Source organism: Lampris incognitus, chromosome 15 (assembly GCF_029633865.1).
Source record: "Lampris incognitus isolate fLamInc1 chromosome 15, fLamInc1.hap2, whole genome shotgun sequence".
NCBI lineage: Eukaryota > Metazoa > Chordata > Actinopteri > Lampriformes > Lampridae > Lampris > Lampris incognitus.
Window position 1 is genome coordinate 46,189,490 of NC_079225.1, and position 19,588 is coordinate 46,209,077.

General features: G+C 45.4%; 1 protein-coding gene across 4 annotated transcripts in view; it reads left to right on the plus strand.

Moving 5' to 3' along the window:
- Window positions 1-19,588, plus strand: part of senp6a (SUMO specific peptidase 6a) — a 91,934-nt gene that overhangs the window by 32,947 nt on the left and 39,399 nt on the right. For 3 of the 4 annotated variants that reach the window (XM_056295163.1, XM_056295165.1, XM_056295166.1), the window contains 3 exons: window positions 361-431; window positions 6,189-6,283; window positions 9,026-9,437. In XM_056295163.1, the coding sequence (XP_056151138.1) occupies window positions 361-431; window positions 6,189-6,283; window positions 9,026-9,437 (578 nt within the window). The remainder of the gene's footprint in view (window positions 1-360; window positions 432-6,188; window positions 6,284-9,025; window positions 9,438-19,588) is intronic. The other variant, XM_056295164.1, reaches the window with a different exon arrangement.

Sequence of the window (19,588 nt, forward strand, 5' to 3'; positions counted from 1 at the left end):
TGAAATACTAGTTTGTCAGGAATGCTGCCGTCTTCTTACTTGCCCCTTTTTTTCTGCGAACAAACGGCTGAATCTGTGAGGGTTTCATTACAGACGTCAGGCCAAGTAATCGAAATCAACACCTAGCAGTTAGCTAAATGCTAGTACATTTAGGTAAATTAGCCATCCTTTTGTTGGGTGATTATGAAAGTGTAAGGACTGTATCTGCTGTGTTCCCCTTATGGCAGGCTGACAATTCACTTTGTCATCAACTTCCCTGTGTCAAACTCTAGTTCTCCCCCTCCGATAGCTTTCTTCTGTAAAACGGAGTTTTCCGGAAGCAAATGTACCGGCTAAACCGTGGTCTTTTCTCTCTCCCAGAGATGATTTCTCCACCACGCAGCCGGCTGTAGAGGTAGACAGCATCGTCCTGACCTGTCCAGATGTACCAGGTACCGTATCCAGCTCATGCTTTGTATCCTCCACCTTCAGAGCACCAGCACCTCTTTTTCCTAATCTCATCCATATGTCTGGTGGTACGCTGTGTTCCTTTGGCCCCGAGGACCGCACAGAGGAGATTTGTGTGTGTGTGTGTGTGTGTGTGTGTGTGTGTGTGTGTGTGTGTGTATGTTGCAGTAACTCACCAATGTGAGTTACTGTGGGTGACTGCACTTTGTGTGTTTGTGCATGTGTGTATGGTCATGTGTTTGTATGTTAAAGTGTAGATATTCTGTATGTGCTTTGTCAAGTCAAGTCAATTTTATTCCTTTTTTAAAGTTTTTATTGGGTTTCTTTAAGGAACATAAATAATAATAATAATAAACTTACATAGCGCTTTTCTAACACTCAGAGTGGCTTTACAGTAAACAGGGTGAAACAAGACGACAGATAAACACAACACAACATACAGGGGTGGATGGGAAGGGGGGCAAACATACAGGGGTGGATGGGAAGGGGGGGGCAACAGGGGTGGATGGGAAGGGAGCCTACAAGAGGGAGAAGCAGCAGCCACACACGACGCCAGCAGTACTCTCCCACTTAAACAAACACAAAAGGGCAAGAAAAACACAAAACAACAGCACTGTGGACGTTGATGTTGTGTAGGGGTTTATTCTTGTAGCCTGTTCCTCTCCCGAGGTGTCCACTAGGTGGCACTATTTAACCCATAGCTGGGGGTGGTTTGCAGGCATCAGGGAATATCCATACACCGGTGGGCCTGCGTACCGCACGTCTAGGGACCAGATCTCCTCCCAGTTCCTTGTAGTTGAGCCAGGGTCCAATGTGTACCCAGTTACCGTGTGCCGCCACAAGGAGGCGCTACATAGTTAGAGAGGCTATGTACTAGCAGGGAGAAACTTACGTGCTCGGCTCTCCTGTTCGCATTTCTGCTAGCCAGCGATGAAGGTTGAGAGTGAGACGTGACAGACACGCAACACTACACCAACACATTAGACACTTCACAACAATCCCACGTCTTACACAAGAATGTCAGACACACGGACAGCCGAGTAGCGTGGCGGTCTATTCCGTTGCCTACCAACATGGGATCGCTGGGTCGAGTCCCGTGTTGCCTCTGGCTTGGTCGCGCGTGCCTACAGACACAATTGGCCTTGTCTGTGGGTGAGAAGTTGGATGTGGGTATTTGTCCTGGTCGCTGCACTAGCACCTCCTCTGGTCAGTCAGGGCGCCGCCCGGATCGGCAAAGGGGCCGGAGCAGTGACCGGGACGGCTCAAAAGAGCAGGGTAATTGGCCAGATATGACTGGGGAGAAAAAGGGGGGACATTGAAGAAAAAAAAGATTGTCAGGCACACAAATGAGAAAGTACAGCAGGCAAAACAAAAAAAGAAAATAAAAAGAGGGGGGGAAAAAACAACCCAAAACAACCCCAAAAAAATATAAACAAGAACTAAAACAGCAATGAATACACAAAAGCACAGCATCGTCTCTGCAGCATTTGCGACATTAGTGATTGTTAAGTCCGTCAGCACATCATCAGTCCTTGAAGGAGTCAAGTCAGTTTTATTTGTATGGCCCAACATCACAAATTACAAATGTGCCTCAGGGGGCTTTACAGCAACACAACACAACATATCCTTAGACCCTCACATCAGATAATGAACAACTCCCTAAAAACCCTTGAACGGGGAGAAAAAGGAGGAGGAACCCTCAGGGAGAGCAACAGAGGAGGCTCTCTCTCCCAAGACGGTTGTCTAAGTGTTCTGCTCAGTGTGTAGCTGGTATTTGTTTAGTATTTGTAGTCCAGCACAATCAAAGAAAGTTGAATCAGTTCATCTGGACACAACGTTTATTGAGAGAGAAACGTTTCATCATCATCTAAGTGTTCTGCTCAGTCTCACCTGACTGCAGGTACCCCACCCTTATAAACAATAAAGTAAACAATACTTATAAACAATACGTATAAACAATACAGTAAACAATACTTATAAACAGTACGTATAAACAATACAGTAAACAATACAGTAAACAATATTTATAAACAATACTTATAAACAGTACTTAAAAACAGTACGTATAATCAATACAGTAAACAATACTTGTAAACAATACAGTGGCATAACGATCGGTTTCATATGTAAATTGCCTTGAGCCTTAACTAGAGCAGGGGTGGCTAACCGTGTGCCATGGAGACCATGTGTATGCAGGTTTTCCTTTCAGCCGGACTCCACACCAGGTGATTTCACTGATTAACAACTCTCAACCAAAGAGGAAGAATGTATCAGTGAAATCACCTGGTGTGGAGTCGGGTTGGAATGAAAACCTGCGTACACATGGCTCTCCATGGCACATGGTTAGCCACTGCTTATCTAGAATGTTGGTGGCCATGTGTACTATTCACACAGGGTTTGGGAATAGTTGCAATCACAGCATTTTAAGACTAGAGCGACCAAGGTGGTCATTATGGCCATTTTGGATTTTCAAAGTTTTAATAACTTTGTGGGGGGAAAAAATAGATTCAGACCTGCCGCTCCCTGAAAAAATTGCATATATTTGCATTACAATGAGTTTTTGATCACTTGCACCTTAAAAGGTTATGATAAGATCTACCTAAAATGACCATGACTGGTCAAAATGACCGCTCGTAATTTGCGCGTCATCGTGTGCGTCATGTCAGTATTTATGAAGTGTGTTGGTCGCGTCATTTCCTTCGTGAAGGTCGTCGCTCTGTCCTAGAAACACACTAGCGTCCTCCAGTGCAGACAAATAGTCTAAACTTGATTTTTGATTATGTCCAGCATGTCTGACTACAGATGCTGTTACAGACGCACCATGACTACCACTGACGCCTTGCAGTATTTACAGGCGTTGGACAGCGGCCATTTAAAATTTTTGAAAAATAGTATTAAGGTTGTTGAAATGTTAATTTTGGTGTCAGTTGTTTCCTAACAGACATATCAACGTGCAATGCATTAATACCTCAACTGGGTATTTATCTTAACAGAATATAGAGAGGCGGTGCATTGGCGCAGTGGTTAGCGCAGTCACCTCACAGCAAGAAGGTCCTGGGTTCGAGCCCCGGGGTAGTCCAACCTTGGGGGTCATCCCGGGTTGTCCTCTGTGTGGAGTTTGCATGTTCTCCTCGTGTCTGTGTGGGTTTCCTCAGGGGGCTCCGGTTTCCTCCCACAGTCCAAAGACATGTAGGTCAGGTGAATCGGCCGTACTAAATTGTCCCTAGGTGGGTGGGTGTGTGTGTGTGTGTGTGTGTGTGTGTGTGTGTGTGTGTGTGTGTGTGTCTCAGCCCTGTGATGGCCTGGCGGCCTGTCCAGGGTGTCTCCCTGCCTGCTGCCCAGTGACTACTGGGATAGGCTCCAGCATCCCCGTGACCCTGAGAGCAGGGTAAGTGGTTCAGATAATGGAGAATATAGAGTTTAAAAACCGGCAGTCATTTAACCGCCCGTGGTTGTTTTAGGTAGAAGTGAAATCCAGGTCGATTCCAGTGATGGTGACAGATGTACTCTTAACCCCCCCCCAGTTCAGGGATGGTTGTTCCCTTTTCTCATAGATGGCCTCTTTGACTCCCTGTTCAAGCCAGCGTTCCTCCCTATCAAGGATGTGCACATCCTCATCCTTGAAAGCGTGGCCACTGGCCTGTAGATGGTGTAGACTGTGTAGATGGTGTAGACTGCAGAGTCCTGGTCTGATGTAATAGCTGTCCTGTGTTGTGCCATCCTCTTGGCCATGTGAGGATCATTTATGTGAAGATGTCTTTATGCACGCTCAATAATCCAGGTAAGAACATCAGAGAAAGTTGAATCAGTTCTGAACATATTTGTCAATAAATCCAGGTGAACAGATTCAACTTTCTCTGACCTATGAAGAGGGAACGACCATCCTTGAACTGAGAGGGGGGGGGGGGGGCTAAGAATACATGTGTCACCATCTTACAATGCTGTGATTGCAGACATTCCCAAATCCTCTGTGAATAGTACACATGGCCATTGAAATTCTAATTAATGCTCACTTTAATTTGCATATGAAACCAATCGTTAGTTTGGGTCATTATGCCACTGTATTGTTTATAAGGGTGGGGACACCTGCAGGCATTGTATTGTTTATAAGGGTGGGGACACCTGCAGTCAGTTGAGACTGAAGAGGTCACTAAGGGCCCAGACACACCGACTGTCGGCCAGTGTCCGGCTGTTGCTAAGCATCTGTGAGTCTAGCTTTTGTGGTGTGTCGGCACTAGTCGGACCCCTGTCGGCAGCTTTTCGGCCGATTCAGCATGTTGAATGGGCGGAGCCCGTCGGTGAGAGAGATCGCTCTGATCGGCTGTTCAGCTTAGCCAATCAGTGCAGGATGTACATGCTCGTTGCCCGTCGACTGTAGTCTTTGCAGTGTGTTCAAGTTCAAGTGCTACTTTTTGGCCCAGACAGCAGGCGACGTGAGGTGACGCAACAGTCGATCTTCATCGCCGCTAGTCGGTTTGGTGTGTCTGGGCCCTTAGATGAGTGATGAAATGATGAACTGATTCAACTTGCTTTGATTTTCTTACCTGGACTATTAAGCATGCATAAAGACACGCTGTGTGTGTGTCAGCTTTACGGGATTATGCAGGTGTGTGCCTGCAGTCTTATCAATGCAATCTTATGTGGTGTATCAATAGTGTCAGTACACACACACACACACACACACACACACACACATATATATATTTGTGTGTGTGTGCATGTGTGAGTGTGTTTGTGTGTGCGCGTGCATTGTATACATGTGTATTTGTATGTGCATCCATGGGAGCACTCTACAGTGATGACAGCCAGCTGTGGCTGTCTGCAGAACTGCTGATCTGGGCTGGCAGGGAGGGTGATAGCAGGCCTTTCAGATTAATCCTTAAAGATCCTGTGGGAGGAGGGAAGACCTCGCTGGTGGGTGGGCGGGGGGCTGACACAGGCGAGCGCAGGGAGGCTTGCTAATAAAAGGCTCTCTAGTTGTGCCGACTCCCTGAATAGCAGAATGATTAGATGTTTTTGCACCAAGGTGACCTTGGCCATGAACTGCTCCCACAAGCAGTTTTCGTCATCTTTCAGTGTCTTAGCAGGTTGGCTGTTTTTGCTTTTGAGCCAAACGCTGGGCACAAGGGCAGGCTGAGGGAACCATGGGAATGGCCACAATGATACAAAGACTGCATCCTTGTAACACAGGACAGTCTGTTTACTTGAGTTTTGGTCTACACAATATTGTGATGATTTTCAAATAGCACCACATCGCACACAAAGACTCTCTTCGAGTTATTTTAGTTCTTTTCAGATTTAAAAAAGTAAATATTCCAAACAAACACTTTCCCCTTTCAAATTCTTTCGGTTACACCAAACCAGCCATAAAAGGGATTGTTTTTGGATTCACTAAAAATGCTGTTTGAAAACTAAATTCTACCTAAATGTGATGAGTTGGAGCAGTGATGTCTCTCACAGATGGTGTCAGTTGTTGTTTTTCTCCTGTCTTTACGGTTCTGCTTCTTCAAGACACTTTATCTATGGATAAATGAATGAGTGGTCAGATGGATGAATGTGGATGAGTGATAAATGGATTGTCAGATGGACGATTAAATGGAGGGATGATGGATGGATGGCCGACGAGACTGATAAGTGGATGTTTTTTCACCACACGTGTGTCATGTCTTTTCCATTCCACTATTTCTAAACAGTGTTCATGAATGAGGGAATGAAGTTGTTTTTCCGTCCACTCCCTCTAGATGACAAACTGAACATTAAGCGGCGTATCCATCAGAAGAGGAAACCCTTACAGGAAGGCTGCTGTAGCTTCCCCTCCTCCGTTAAAGCAGTAGAGGTGAGGAGGATGGTGATTTGCCAGTGTGGTCTGGAGGGCGGGATGTAACCGATGCTTGCCTGGAGGTCAGAGGTTGGGGGATTTGTAACTAATAAGGTTCCTGGTTCGAATTTAGCTCTGCTATCTTGTTTCCCTAGAGCAAGGCACATAGCCTTGTATTCCAAAGGTTGTCTGTTTAATTCCCTGGACTGCCTTTTAAAGTTGTTTTTTTTTCAGGTGTAATTTAAGATTCAAGTCTTTAAATGTCTTCTCGCTACACATCATTATATTATTGAAGACAAAATTAACACTTTGACTAGTGGAGTATAACCAACCACACATCTAGTGGCCAGGTAAAATGGCAGACATTTGAATTTACCATTGACAAACGTATTGTCTGTATCAGCTGTCAGTTCTGTAGGGACAGAAGTTAACTTTTTACTAGTCTCCTGTCACCGCTCTATGTAGATTTTATGCAGATTATGACCCTTATGGACTGTTTGTCTGTCTGTCTGTCTGTCTGTCTGTCTCTCCTTCCTCTGGCGGTGAAACTGGGATAAGAACTATCATTCATTCATTAAGTCATAAGATTCAAATAAGTCGAGATCACAGCTAGTCAAGTCGTAAAAGTCTTATTTCTTCAAGTTTCAAGTCATCAAATTTATGACTTGAGTCAGACTTGCATTAAAGTCAGTACAACTATAGTCCACACTAGGGTTGGGCGATCATTTCTATTTTCATATCGTCCAATCGGGGCGACTCAAGATTGCTGATAGGCAACCGATTGCCAGGGGGCGGCAAGAATGTGTGTGTGTGTGTGTGTGTGTGTGTGTGTGTGTGTGTGTGGGCGGGGGGTTACGTCACAGCACGCCAGTGAAATGCCAACATGGATGATTTAGATTTAGTGTCAAGGAAAACTATAACATCTCATATTTGGGAATATTACTGGTTTTACCTGGTTAGTAGGAGTAGTATATTTATTCATCCTTAATCTTATTCATTCTTAATACATTTATTCTCTGTGTAGCATTTTTTTAATTATTGACGATAGAATTTGGATTAAAAATTTATGATTTGTAAATTTATAATTTGAACGTGGCTCAGTGTCCTACAGACCTTTGAAATAATCGAAACTTTAAGGTTTCTGCAAGCAATACAGTTAAAATTATGTGAATAAGCATTCATAAAAGAGTGTAAACATTTTATTTAGAATATTTAAACCTTAAAAAAATCTATGCACTAGCAATGTCTCCTCTATTCAAACAACGGTTCCCTTTTAAAAGTTACTGTGTCTGTGCTTGGTGCAACAGCATCATGTTACGTTTAACATTATCTTTAATATCACAATCCAAGTCATGTCCAGAATGTTAAGTACTGCTAGAGCGCAGAGCAAAGTCTAGGTGAGCGGCGTCTGGAGGATGGAGATGCAGGGTGTCAGATCCATGGCAAAGAGACGGCAAATTGATTTGTAATTAAGGATTAGCAGGATAAGTGGTTAAGATAATGGATGGATGGCTGATTAACGGGGCTCAGCGGGTGGTCATACTGCTCCAACAGAAACATCTCTAAATGCACAGTAGGGTACAGATTCTAGAGATTATTATTATAACATCTTAGTTCTAATTCTAAAGTTAGTTAAAATCACCTTAATATCGGCGTAGGAATGGGTCCGCGGTGGTGTAGCGGTCTAAGCATCGGCTTTGTGTCGATGCAGGTGCCCACTGGGGACCGGGGTTCGCGCCCCGGTCTCGTCAGATCCGACTATGGCCGGACTCGATGAAGCAGCAGTAATTGGCAGCGCTGTCTTCGGGAGGGGGGCGGAGTCGGCTTGTGTTCCTCACATGAATGCGTCTCTGTGTGTGTCGGAAAAAGCAGTGGTTCGGCCTGGAGTCACGGGAGTGGCGAGGCGTCTCCTTCCAGACTGCCGGCCGGAGAGATGCAGTTGGCGAATGCATGCAGTACGAGGGTGGGTGTTTGAATTAAAATAGGGAGCGATTGGCCACTAAATTGGGAGAAAAAGGGAAAAAAAATTTAAAAAAATATCGGCGTAGGAAAAACCAATCTTCGATCATCCCTTCGGTCGTCTGCACGAGTCGATCGCCAATCAGCACAAGTCTAGTCCACACCTCTTCAGCTAGCTAGCTAATGTTGCTACAGTTACTGGATAGCCAGTCATAGTTACCAGCTGCTGCCAAACAGGAGCTACAACACATCACTTAGTGAAATTTCCCTCAGAGAAGCTGCCTTCTGACAAAACGCGATTTGCGTTGCGCTTGCCGTGGGGTTCAGCACACATCCTTAAGTTACAATGCGTTTTAAGCTGCGCTCGCCGCCAAGTTCAGTGCAGAGGACAGAGCAAAATAGGCGGGGGTTTCAAAACTTCTAGTTGGCCTTTTCAAAACTTCTAGCAGGACACCACCATAAATTATCATTCTAATGATTCAAGATCAAATAATGTTTGGTTACGAGTTTGCATAGTTAAGCTTTTTATATTGTCATTCTTGATCTGCAGGTATGAGGTAAATAACCTGAAATATTGTGTGTTCAGTTGGTCTCTATCATAGAAATGCATCAAAATGTGTAGATGTGCAGCCGTTTCGGATTTACAAACTCAGGGAACCTTAATTGCCAAAGAACGCCTTTTTCTACAGAACATTTGAAACGTGTTTTTTACTCTGAAACACTCCAATATTCACAGTCTCGACTTGGTCTTAAGAGTAGATTGACCTTCCTTCTTGAACTTTACACATGTTTTTCTCCCAGCAGCCTCTCCGGTTGAACGTCTATACCCCCTTGTGTGGGAAGTGTAACACAACCAGCGATGGTGGCACCAAGTGTCAGAACTGCGGTACTGGTCAGGCTTTGCTGCAGTGTCAGCATGCCCCGCGGGCCTCCCCTTCTTCGCCGACACCGAGACCCCCCATTCGCCCCCAGCCTTCCCCGGGACCAAACAGCCTTCAGCTCTCTAAGAACTTTTACAGCCTGGCCTCCACCATGAGGGCGCCCCGCATGGAGATCGTGCCAGTCCGTGTGACCAGCACCAGGGGGGGCCTCCTGCCCCTGCAGAATGGCCGGCCTGTTGGCCTGGATGGGCCGCTCAGCTGCTGCGGAGCGAGGGTCTCCACAAAAGGCAAGAGGACGGTATTGGCCAAGCAGCACCAACTCAACGACCCCAGTAAGTCCAGAGGAACAGGGTAATATGGATATTGTTATATTGTGATAAACAATTTTATTGTTTATATTAAGGATAATGAGACTCTATGACCTAAAATCTCTCACCAAATGAGGTGAGAGATATAATATATATCTGAGGGAGTGCCATTTGAATATATATATGTTCATTGCGCGACGCACGAAACAAGCTTGTACTGCTATGTATTAAAAAAACAAATTCCTACATCTCTACACACACACACACACACACACGCACACACACACACACACATATATATATATATATATACCTCTCACCCTTTTTCTGGTGGTGTGTCTCTTCCCCAAGCTCAGTCTAAAACCAGAGGGCTGGGAATTTGAGGGTTTGAGGGTTCTGTGCAGTATCTTAGCAGTTCTTAGGACCGCACTCTTCTGGACAGAGACCTCAGATGTTGTTCCTGGAATCCGCTCGATCCACTCTCCCAGTTTGAGGGTCACAGCCCTTAGTGCTTCTATTACCACTGGGATTACTGTGGATTTCACCTTTCACATCCAATCTAGTTCTTCCCTCAGCCCTTGGTATTTCTCTAGCTTCACATACTCTTTTCCTCTTTTTTCTGGAAGAGGAAAGAAGATATTATATATATTAGGGAAGCGAAGACCAAGATGGCTACCTAAAATGTGTGCACCGGCGACTCCATTAAAAGATTTTATTTCTGAGTCAATTTTCACAGCGAAAGGGGCCAAAAGAAAGCCGCTAACTTACAGTAGAGGTTGATGAGATTAAGACATCTCTCGACAGTCACTGCTCAACAAGAGAGGATCTTGGCGCTGATGGATGAAGTCCAGTCACTCAAAAAACAAAACATGGAAAAACAGAGAAATATCATGGGGCGTCTGGGTTGCGTGGCGGTCTATTCCATTGCCTACCAACATGGGGATCCCTGGTTTGAATCCTCGTGTTACCTCCGGCTTGGTCAGGCGTCCCTACAGACACAATTGGCCGTGTCTGCAGGTGGGAAGCCAGATGTGGGTATGTGACCTGGTCGCTGTACTAGCACCTCCTCTGGTCAGTCGGGGCGACTATTCGGGGGGGAGGTGGAACTGTGGGGAAAGTGTGATCCTCCCACATGCTACGTCCCCCTGGTGAAACTCCTCACTGTCAGGTGAAAAGAAGCGACTGGCAACTTATTGGGGGAGGCGTAGTTGTCTGCAGCCCTCCCCGGACTGGCAGAGGGGGTGGAGCAGTGACTGGCATGGCTTGGAAGAGGGGTAATTGGCCAAGTACAATTGGGAGAAAAAGAGGGGAAAAAACCAAAAAAGAAAAGAAGAAGAAAATAGAAAGATCACATCTCTGGAGAACCGAGTGGACTACCTCGAACAGTACTCCCAGATAAATGATCTGATTATCGCCGTGCTAAAGACCAGACATCAGACCTACTCAGCGGCAGTCTTGAGGTCAACGCCGTCTGGAGCGGGGCCAATGCCTCCCAGGCTGAGAGGGAATCGCTGGAACATCAGGTAGACATTTTCCTGGATAGCAAGGGCTTTTCTGTTGCTGGCAGGGACATCGAGGCTTGTCACACCCTGCCCAGCAAAAACTAAGTGCCACACCAGCTATAATTATCTGCTTCAACACCAGGAAGAAAAAGCAGGAGCTTCTCAAACGAGGATGGAAATTAAAGGGGTCTGACGTGTACATAAATGAACACCTCACCAAGAAAAATGTGGACATGGCAAGGAGAGCGTGCGTTCTAAAGAGACAGCAGGTTCCAGGCATGGACAGCAGGCTGCAGAATATTCATTAAGCTGAATGGATCAACACCAAATGCAGCTAAAGTGCTTCTCATACAGGAAATAAATGAACTGGACAAGTTTGATGTGGTTGCTCTCCCAACTTTCATACAAGGTCGCAGTATTAAATACGGCTGCATGATTATGGCCAAAATGATCATCACGATTATGTTGATCAATATTGAGATCACGATTATTTATCACGATTATTCGTTGATTTTAGGGGCAAAATATTTTTATTGAACTTTCACATTTAAATAAACAGCACTGCTTTAACTTCCATGTTGTGCTACATTCCTGCTTATTAACAAATCTGCATCAAAATAAGACAAGGCTCTTATTCACCTGAATTCAGTGCATCGCTTAGAAGCAAACTTTAAATAAAATTTTACCCAAAATATAGGCTAAATAAAAATAAATATGCTCATGCAAACAAATGAAAACAATTCAGGCCTATGCAGAGAAGGCAACGATATAGTGTTTACAGGTTTTTGGCGAGAAAGACTAGCCTATCAATGTTTTCTGGCTTGCAGGTCACTACATTTCCCCCAGTGCTAAAGACCCTCTCTTAAGGGGAACTTGTGGCTTGAATGCACAAGTACTTTTTTTGCCAGTTTTGAGAGTCGTGGGTAGAGTCTCTGGTGTTCCCTCCACCAGTCCAGCGGGTCCTCCTCACTGTCAAGGTTGCCTAATTCTGGGTAAGACTGTAGCTCAGAGGCTACAGCTTGTTGTTCCTGGTGTGGTCTTGGTGTGGTTCCCTCAGCGGTCTTGAAGAAACTCCCCAAGGTCTTCTTGTTCTTTGAAGTGAGTACATCCTCAGCAGTCGCAACGCTGAGATCAGTTGGGCCCATCTCCTTGAAAAGAGTATGGTGAATAAAATCCATCCATTATCCGAACCGCTTATCCTGCTCTCAGGGTGAATAAAATATGAATACCAAATTCAATCCAATGAAACATATTTAACATCCATATCCAGAAAGCAGACAACAGCACTTGAGTTCATAGCACATTTTAGTCCATTTATAATAAATTGTGTATCTGTATGTAATCAAAATAATTACTACTACCATGCCTGCAGGTGCAGTCCTCACCATCTCAGAAGTCAGTCTGGCTTGAAATCGTGCAGCACTGTCCTCACTGATGTATCTCAGCTTGAACCGTGGATCAAGAGCAGAGGCCATGTCAAGCAGCTCTTGTGTCAGAGGATCCTTGTATTTTTCATCCAGGTAGCTCAGGATTTTGGTCTTGGTGGTGCATGCTAGATCTGGATCATCATCCTTCCCTTTCAGGATGAGGGGCTGCAAGGTGGAGGACTGGCTTTACAAAGGAAACACTGACGTACTTTTCATTGGAAAGTGCATCAATAAACTCAGTCAGAGGGCAGAGGGATTTGTTGATGGCCTCCAGGGCATCAGTGTCCTGCTATGTGGGGATGAGGTGTCGGACCTTTCTGTCAGTGGATAAGACATGAGCAATGCCCTTCTGCTGCTCCAGGACTCTTTCTATCATGGCCTGCCTCGATCCCCAGGGCAGTGTATGGCAGGTGGTTTGCATTCCGTGAGGCAGGATGGGTCGAGACGGGAGTTCAGTACATGCAAAACTGATTGTGGGTCAGGTGGGAAGTTTGGTCCCAACGGAGTTTGTAATTACTGTCAGGGGAGGAGACATCGGAAGGCACTCCGTCTTCAGTGCATGCTCTGGAAGCTTCAGGTCTCTTTGTGCCTCTGCTAGCTCCTTTTTAAGCCTCCAGCTGTAGGAGAAACTGCTCACCAGCTTTTTGCAAAGACCCACTGCATGGTTGATCTGAGGCTCTGTCATTGCATACTCTAAAAAAAGAAAATGAGTCATTCATTCATTCATTATTCATTCATTATCCAAACCGCTTATCCTTACTCAGGGTTGTGGGGATCCTGGAGCCTATCCAAGCAGACATTGGGCAGCAGGCAGGGAGACACCCTGGACAGGCCGCCAGACCATGTAAAATTAAAGCACAGAATAAAACCTTATCTGCTTCGATACACATTTGATAAACATTCCCCATCGTATAGTTGATATATTACTACTGAACGTATTCACTCACATATTAACATATTAACACAATCAGCAGAGATTACACAAAATATTTCAATTAATTACATGCACTTTTTTTCTTTTTTTTTTTAATATATCCTGCTGCTCACCTGTTGCGAGATGGAGCCTGTGGCCAAAGCACTGGAGCCTCGTCTGTTTATTCAGAGAAGCTGCCTTCACAACGTTTGAGCCGTTGTCTGTTGTAATGCAGACAGGTCTCTCCTGCAAGCTCCAAGAGGCTGTCGCTTCCCTCGGTCCCTGGGCAATTGATTCTCCTGTGTGGTCTTGTGGGAAAATGACGTTTGCAAGCACCAACTATTCATTTTAAAATCACCATCGATCAGGCGTCCGGGTAGTGTAGCAGTTTATTCTGTTGCCTATCAACACGGGGCTCACCAGATCGAAGCCCCATGTTAACTCCGGCTTGGTCGGGCGTCCCTACGGACACAATTGGCCGTATCTGCGGGTGGGAAGCCGGATGTGGGTATGTGTCCTGGTTGCTGCGCTAGCGCCTCCTCTGGTCGGTCAGGGCGCCTGTTCGGGGGGGGGCTGGGGGGGGAATAGCATGAGCCTCCCATGCGCTACGTCCCCCTGGTGAAACTTCTTATTTCCAGGTGAAAAGAAGTGGCTGGCGACTTCCCATGTATTGGAGGAGACGTGGTAGTCTGCAGCCCTCCCTGGATCAGCAGAGGGGGTGGAGCAGCGACCGGGATGGGTCGGAAGAGTAGGGCAATTGGCCGGATACAATTGGGGAGAAAAGGGGGGGGGGGGGATCACCGTCGATGTAATGAATTGTCAGGTTCAAATGTAGCTCCATTGTTCTGCTTGAACATAGGTCAGTGGTAGTCGCGAAGTACTCGACAACTGTGACATCCCTCTCTATTTCCCCTCGACGTATATAGCGCAGGAAATGCCACTTTGGAAAAATAATTGCGTGAGGGGATCACATATCTTTTGTCCAGTATGTTGACCAGCCCTGTGATGGCCTGGCAGCCTGTCCAGGGTGTTTCCCCGCCTGCCGCCCAATAACTGCTGGGATAGGCTCCAGCATCCCCACGGCCCTGACAGCAGGGTAAGCGGTTTGGATAATGGATGGATGTTGACTATTTTCATTTTCCTGAAGCCTTCAGAGCTCACAGTGTTTATTGGACACATCTCTTTGGCCAAATGGAGTGCGACTGCATTGGTTATTTCAGTCTGTCTTTGGGAGCTGGATGGATACGGTGACACGCTGTACAGGGTTGCTGTTATGGATGTCTGAGTTGACGTGGGACGGGGACAGGGATTCGCTGAGCTAATGTTACCAATGTTATTCTTCTTGGCCTTCATGCATTCATCGTACTGCAGTTTGTGGTGTTTTTTCAGGTGGTTGAAAAGATTAATTGTGTTGCTTTGTGGCGCACACAGTTCTATGGCACTCTTTGCATATGACTTGTTCTTGGTTGATATCACTTGCCCTAAATCCAAAATATTTCCGAACAAGGGATGATGATCTGTTTCGAGGGACTAGCTCTTCGCCTTCTGCTCCAGACATCTGATATTCGTTTTGCCCTTACTCGTCTACTCTGGACTGCAGCTGCAACAACCAGAACATTGTTGCACAGGCTGCCGCTGCAGGGTTGGCCCTTAAAGAGAATAGCTATGATTGGTCAGGCAGGTAGTTTAGGAAGTGCTTGATTTGATATCCAGCAGAGTGTTCCATGAGCGGAGCACGCATTTTAAACGTCAGGATCGCAGTCGATCATGTTCATTTAATGGGAAGCCATGATCATGATTAATATTTGATTCGTTGTGCAGCCCTAGTATGAAAACATGAAGATCAACTCAACAAGGTAACCGAACTCACTACACACACCCCTGTCAAGTTTTGATTTTTTATTTTTTTGATTTTGAGATACTTTATTAATCTCCGTAGGGAAATTACACTCTGCGTTTAACCCATCCTAGCTGTGTAGCTAGGAGCAGTGGGCAGCTGCCTTGCAGCACCCGGGGACCAACTCCAGTTGGTCTTGCCATGCCTCGGTCAAGGGCACAGACAGGAGTATTAACCCTAACATGCATGTCTTTTTTGATGGTGGGGGAAACCGGAGCCCCCGGAGAAAACCCACCACAGACATGGGGAGAACATGCAAACTCCACACAGAGGACAACCTGGCATGACCCCCAAGGTTGGACAACCCCGGGGTTCGAACCCAGGACCTTCTCGCTGTGAGGCGACAGCGCTAACCACTGCGCCACCATGCCACCAGATTATACTAGCAGGCTTTGTGATGGTCCTTTGTCACTGAGTCGTGGAAGCCGTGCCCGGGGCTGACTGTCTTTAGTCTGGCTATGATTCACATTTGAACGTCGGCTGCTTCAGCTGTCATGGCTGGTAGGATTGTTTAAGCTGGTTGGGGTCTGTCCTCATGTATCTCCTGCCTACTGGGCGGCCATTCAGGGTGCTGAACTGTATAGTCATTCTGTTGGAGCCTCTCCATCTCAAGTTGTAACAGTAGCTTCCTTCTATTGATGTTTGAGCCTTGAGCCACTAGCTGCTTCTGAGTCAGTGTGGAAGTAGGTCTCCTGGTCCACAGTTCCCACATTTTGCTTCATATAGCCCCTCTCCAGGGGTCTGCTGTTATAGTAGCGTTCCATCAGTTCCAGGTTCTCGGCCCTTGTCCATGAATGTCTTGTTCCAGTAGCCCATTTCTCATCAGGTTGACCTGGTTCCCCAACACCTGATGCAGACCTTGTTAACCCGAGCGGCGTCCGAGCCGGTATGGCTCTATTCATGTTACTCTCACTCATACCGAGGTAGCTGGCTTGTATAGATAGCGTTAGGAGTCTAAGCCGCAGACTCTTGCCGGATACTTGTCCCAACAGGAGTTTGAACCTCCAATCTCCGGCATGGAAAGCCGAAGTTACCAGGACACCCCTGCTTGTTTTAAGGTGGTTTATACTGCTGTGGTATTAATCCAGTGTGTTGTTCCTGTACCGGACAGTCCTTTTCTTGTTTTTTCTTATGCTGAGAAAAGGGAGAAAAGTAAGGCTGTGTGGCCTCGGTAAAATGTAGAATACAGAGGGGCTCATTGGAATGTGGGGGCAAATTTAATGGTCGACATCTGATCAAATACACTAAAGCAACTGTCATAGAAAAATGTTTAAAGCCTTTAGCCACGTAAATTAAAGTTCTTTGTTTTATTTTTACTAATCGATGAGAGAAGAACCTTAGAGCTTTTTTTTTTCTCCCAAGTGTTATTTTGAGAAGAATATTGTTTCTTTGTTTGATAGAACTATAATGATACATTTACAGGTGGGATCCAATATATTTTAGAGATATTTTCTAATAATTAATTTTAATGAAAAAAGGACTCAAACATTTTTTTGTATATGAACTCAGTCATTATGGTAGGAACAATTAGGAAAACGTGGTAGATGATGCGGCTCCACTCCATATGGCTTAGCACTGTCATTTAACAAAGCCGCAGTTTGGACTCTGGTAACAGCTGGGCAAACAAAGTCCTTGTTGCCTCCTTTCATTGCACGTTAGAAAGCTGCCAGTCAGCCTTGGCCACTGATTACTTCTCTCACTGAGAGGAATGAGTCTCATGTGGACATGGTGCCGAAGGTCTTCATTCGCTGGTCTCTGGGCAGCACTAAGGCATCCTTACAGATCATTAAGTGGTCACATATTTTTTTAATTAGCAGCACTAGAGATGACAGAGTTGAACTGTCATGTGTGATAGCACTGTTTTACTTTCAGTGTTTCAGTTTCCACATTTATCAGCTGCAGAATGAATGAATGAATGAATGGCAATTTTCATTCCATGTTGGCTGAATTCATTTATAGGCAATGATATAAGATCCTTTTATATGATTGCCTCACTCCTACCCCCTGTAACGGTTCCTCCATAACATATTTATGTCAGCTAGGAAGAAACTGATGACAGAACATGGTGTTTCTTCATCTTGCTGAACTTTATGCTGATAATTGTGTGATAATTTAGCTTTGAGGTGGCGCAGTGGTTAGCACAGTCGCCTCACAGCAAGAAGGTCCTGGGTTCGAGTCCCGGGGTAGTCCAACCTTGGGGATCGTACCGGGTCATCCTCTGTGTGGGGTTTGCATGTTCTCTTTGTGTCTGAGTGGGTTTCCGCGGGTGCTTCGGTTTCCTCCCACAATCCAAAGACATGTAGGTCAGGTGAATTGACCGTACTAAATTGTCCCTAGGTGTGTGTGTGTGTGTGTGTGTGTGTGTGGGCCTGCTGGCCTGTCCAAGGTGTCTTCCCACCTGCCGCCCAATGACTGCTGGGATAGGCTCCAGCATCCTTGCGAGCAGGATAAGCGGTTCGGATAACGGATGGGTTGGAATTTAGCGTTTAGTCTTCTTGTTATCCGAATTCGCCAGACATCTTGGAAGTCAGATGTACCCTTGATATCTGGCAGCTGCATCCAGTGTCCACACCAAGAGTAATCTTGTTCAAAGGGGAGTACAGGGGTGTCAGTCAGAACCAGTATAGTGGGAAATTAATTCAAATATAGCGTGGACGTCATCACTACCAAAGAACCAACGTCATTTCAAACACTACTTGATTTTTTCCCCGCTATGAAGAAGAAGAATCCTTGACTCAAGGATCATTTGTAATCATTGACCGACCATTTTTGAAATGTGTTATCTTGAACACACAAAACAGTGTACCCCTTGCTTACTGGTGCTTAGTGATTCGTCCTCCAGTTAGGTGTGGGTTATATGACGGTATATACCGTGTAGAATTGTGTCCACTGGTAGAAATCTGGCAATTCCGTTTGAACCGTGGACGCTGGTTCATGTGATTTGAGCAGCAGTGCACACGCCATACCAGTTGGTGGCAGTAATGCAGCATAATGTTGTTTGCCAAGTGCCATAAAACTCAAGAAGAAGCCGTGGAGTAAAAAGAGCAAGCTTGTAAATACAGAGCAGGAGGAGGCACCCCAACCAATCCAGATGAGGGGGGAGAACTTGTTAAAGGGCTGCAGCTACTGTTGCGTGGACACAGTTTGAATTTAGAAAATCCGACAACGAAAAGAAAACTGTACTCTTCAAACTGCCATGTCTGCAACCTTAACGCTGCCATTTAGAAAGTGTTACTTTTTACGGTTTAAGGTTGTTTGTTTTGTAACTCCCGCTGTCTCATGTCAGGCAGTTGTTTTTGTTTGTATGGAAGTTCTGAATAGAATACAAGAAAATAATTTGATTTGGTTTATTGTTATTTCAAACATATAAAAAAGAAAAAAACAACAAAAAACAGATAAAAACAAAACAATAATAGAATGAAATGAACAATAAAGCTATACAAAGCTAACTGCTAGCCCATGCAGACCGGCAGTTCCGACAGTCCTCCTGGCTGACGTTCGTTCTCCTGGACAGTGATTTTGTTTTGTTTAGATATGTGTGTTTTTGTAGTTTTTGAATATGTTTTTGTCTTTGTGTTGCACTGCTGTAGGATGGGGAAATGATAAGTGTTTCTGATTTCTCCCCCACCCCGCTTTTTTTTTCTCCCCAATTGTACTTTGCCAATTTACCCCACTCTACCGAGCCGTCCCCGGTCCACCCCCTCTGCTGATCCAGGGAGGGCTGCAGACTACCACATGTCTCCTCCAATACATGTGGAGTCACCTGCCGCTTCTTTTCACCTGGGGGGACGTAAGGCGTGGGAGGATCATGCTATTCCCCCCCAGTTCCCCCTCCCCCCCGAACAGACGCCCCAACCAACCAGAGGAGGTGCTAGTGCAGGGAACAGGACACATCCCACATCTGGCTTCCCACCCGCAGACACAACCAATTGTGTCTGTAGGGACACCCGACCAAGCCGGAGGTAACACGGGGATTCGAACCGGCGATCCCCGTGTTGGTAGGCAACTGAATAGACCGCCGCGCTACCTGGATGCCATGTTTCTGATTTCTGATACAACAAACTCAATAAACAAATTCTCATAAACAACACAAATTAAAAATTACATGTTCAAAAAAAGAAGTAGGAGGAATTATACACTTACCTATTCTTCACTACTCATCAATTAACTTGTAATCTTTATCTTATATAGCAATACTATGTTCAACCCAAACATCACCCAGTGTCAATAATGTAAAACTTAAACAGTTATCACAATCCCTATACCGCTTAAAGCTAATTTTTGTACATCTTTTTGAATTAGAGTGTTTGTACTTTGCTTGAGTTCCACATCCAAACCATTCCACAAATTCACCCTACAGATCGAAATACACGTACTCTTAACGATTGCAGGAACACTGAGTTTCTTTAAACTAAAATTTCCTCTCAAGTTATAAC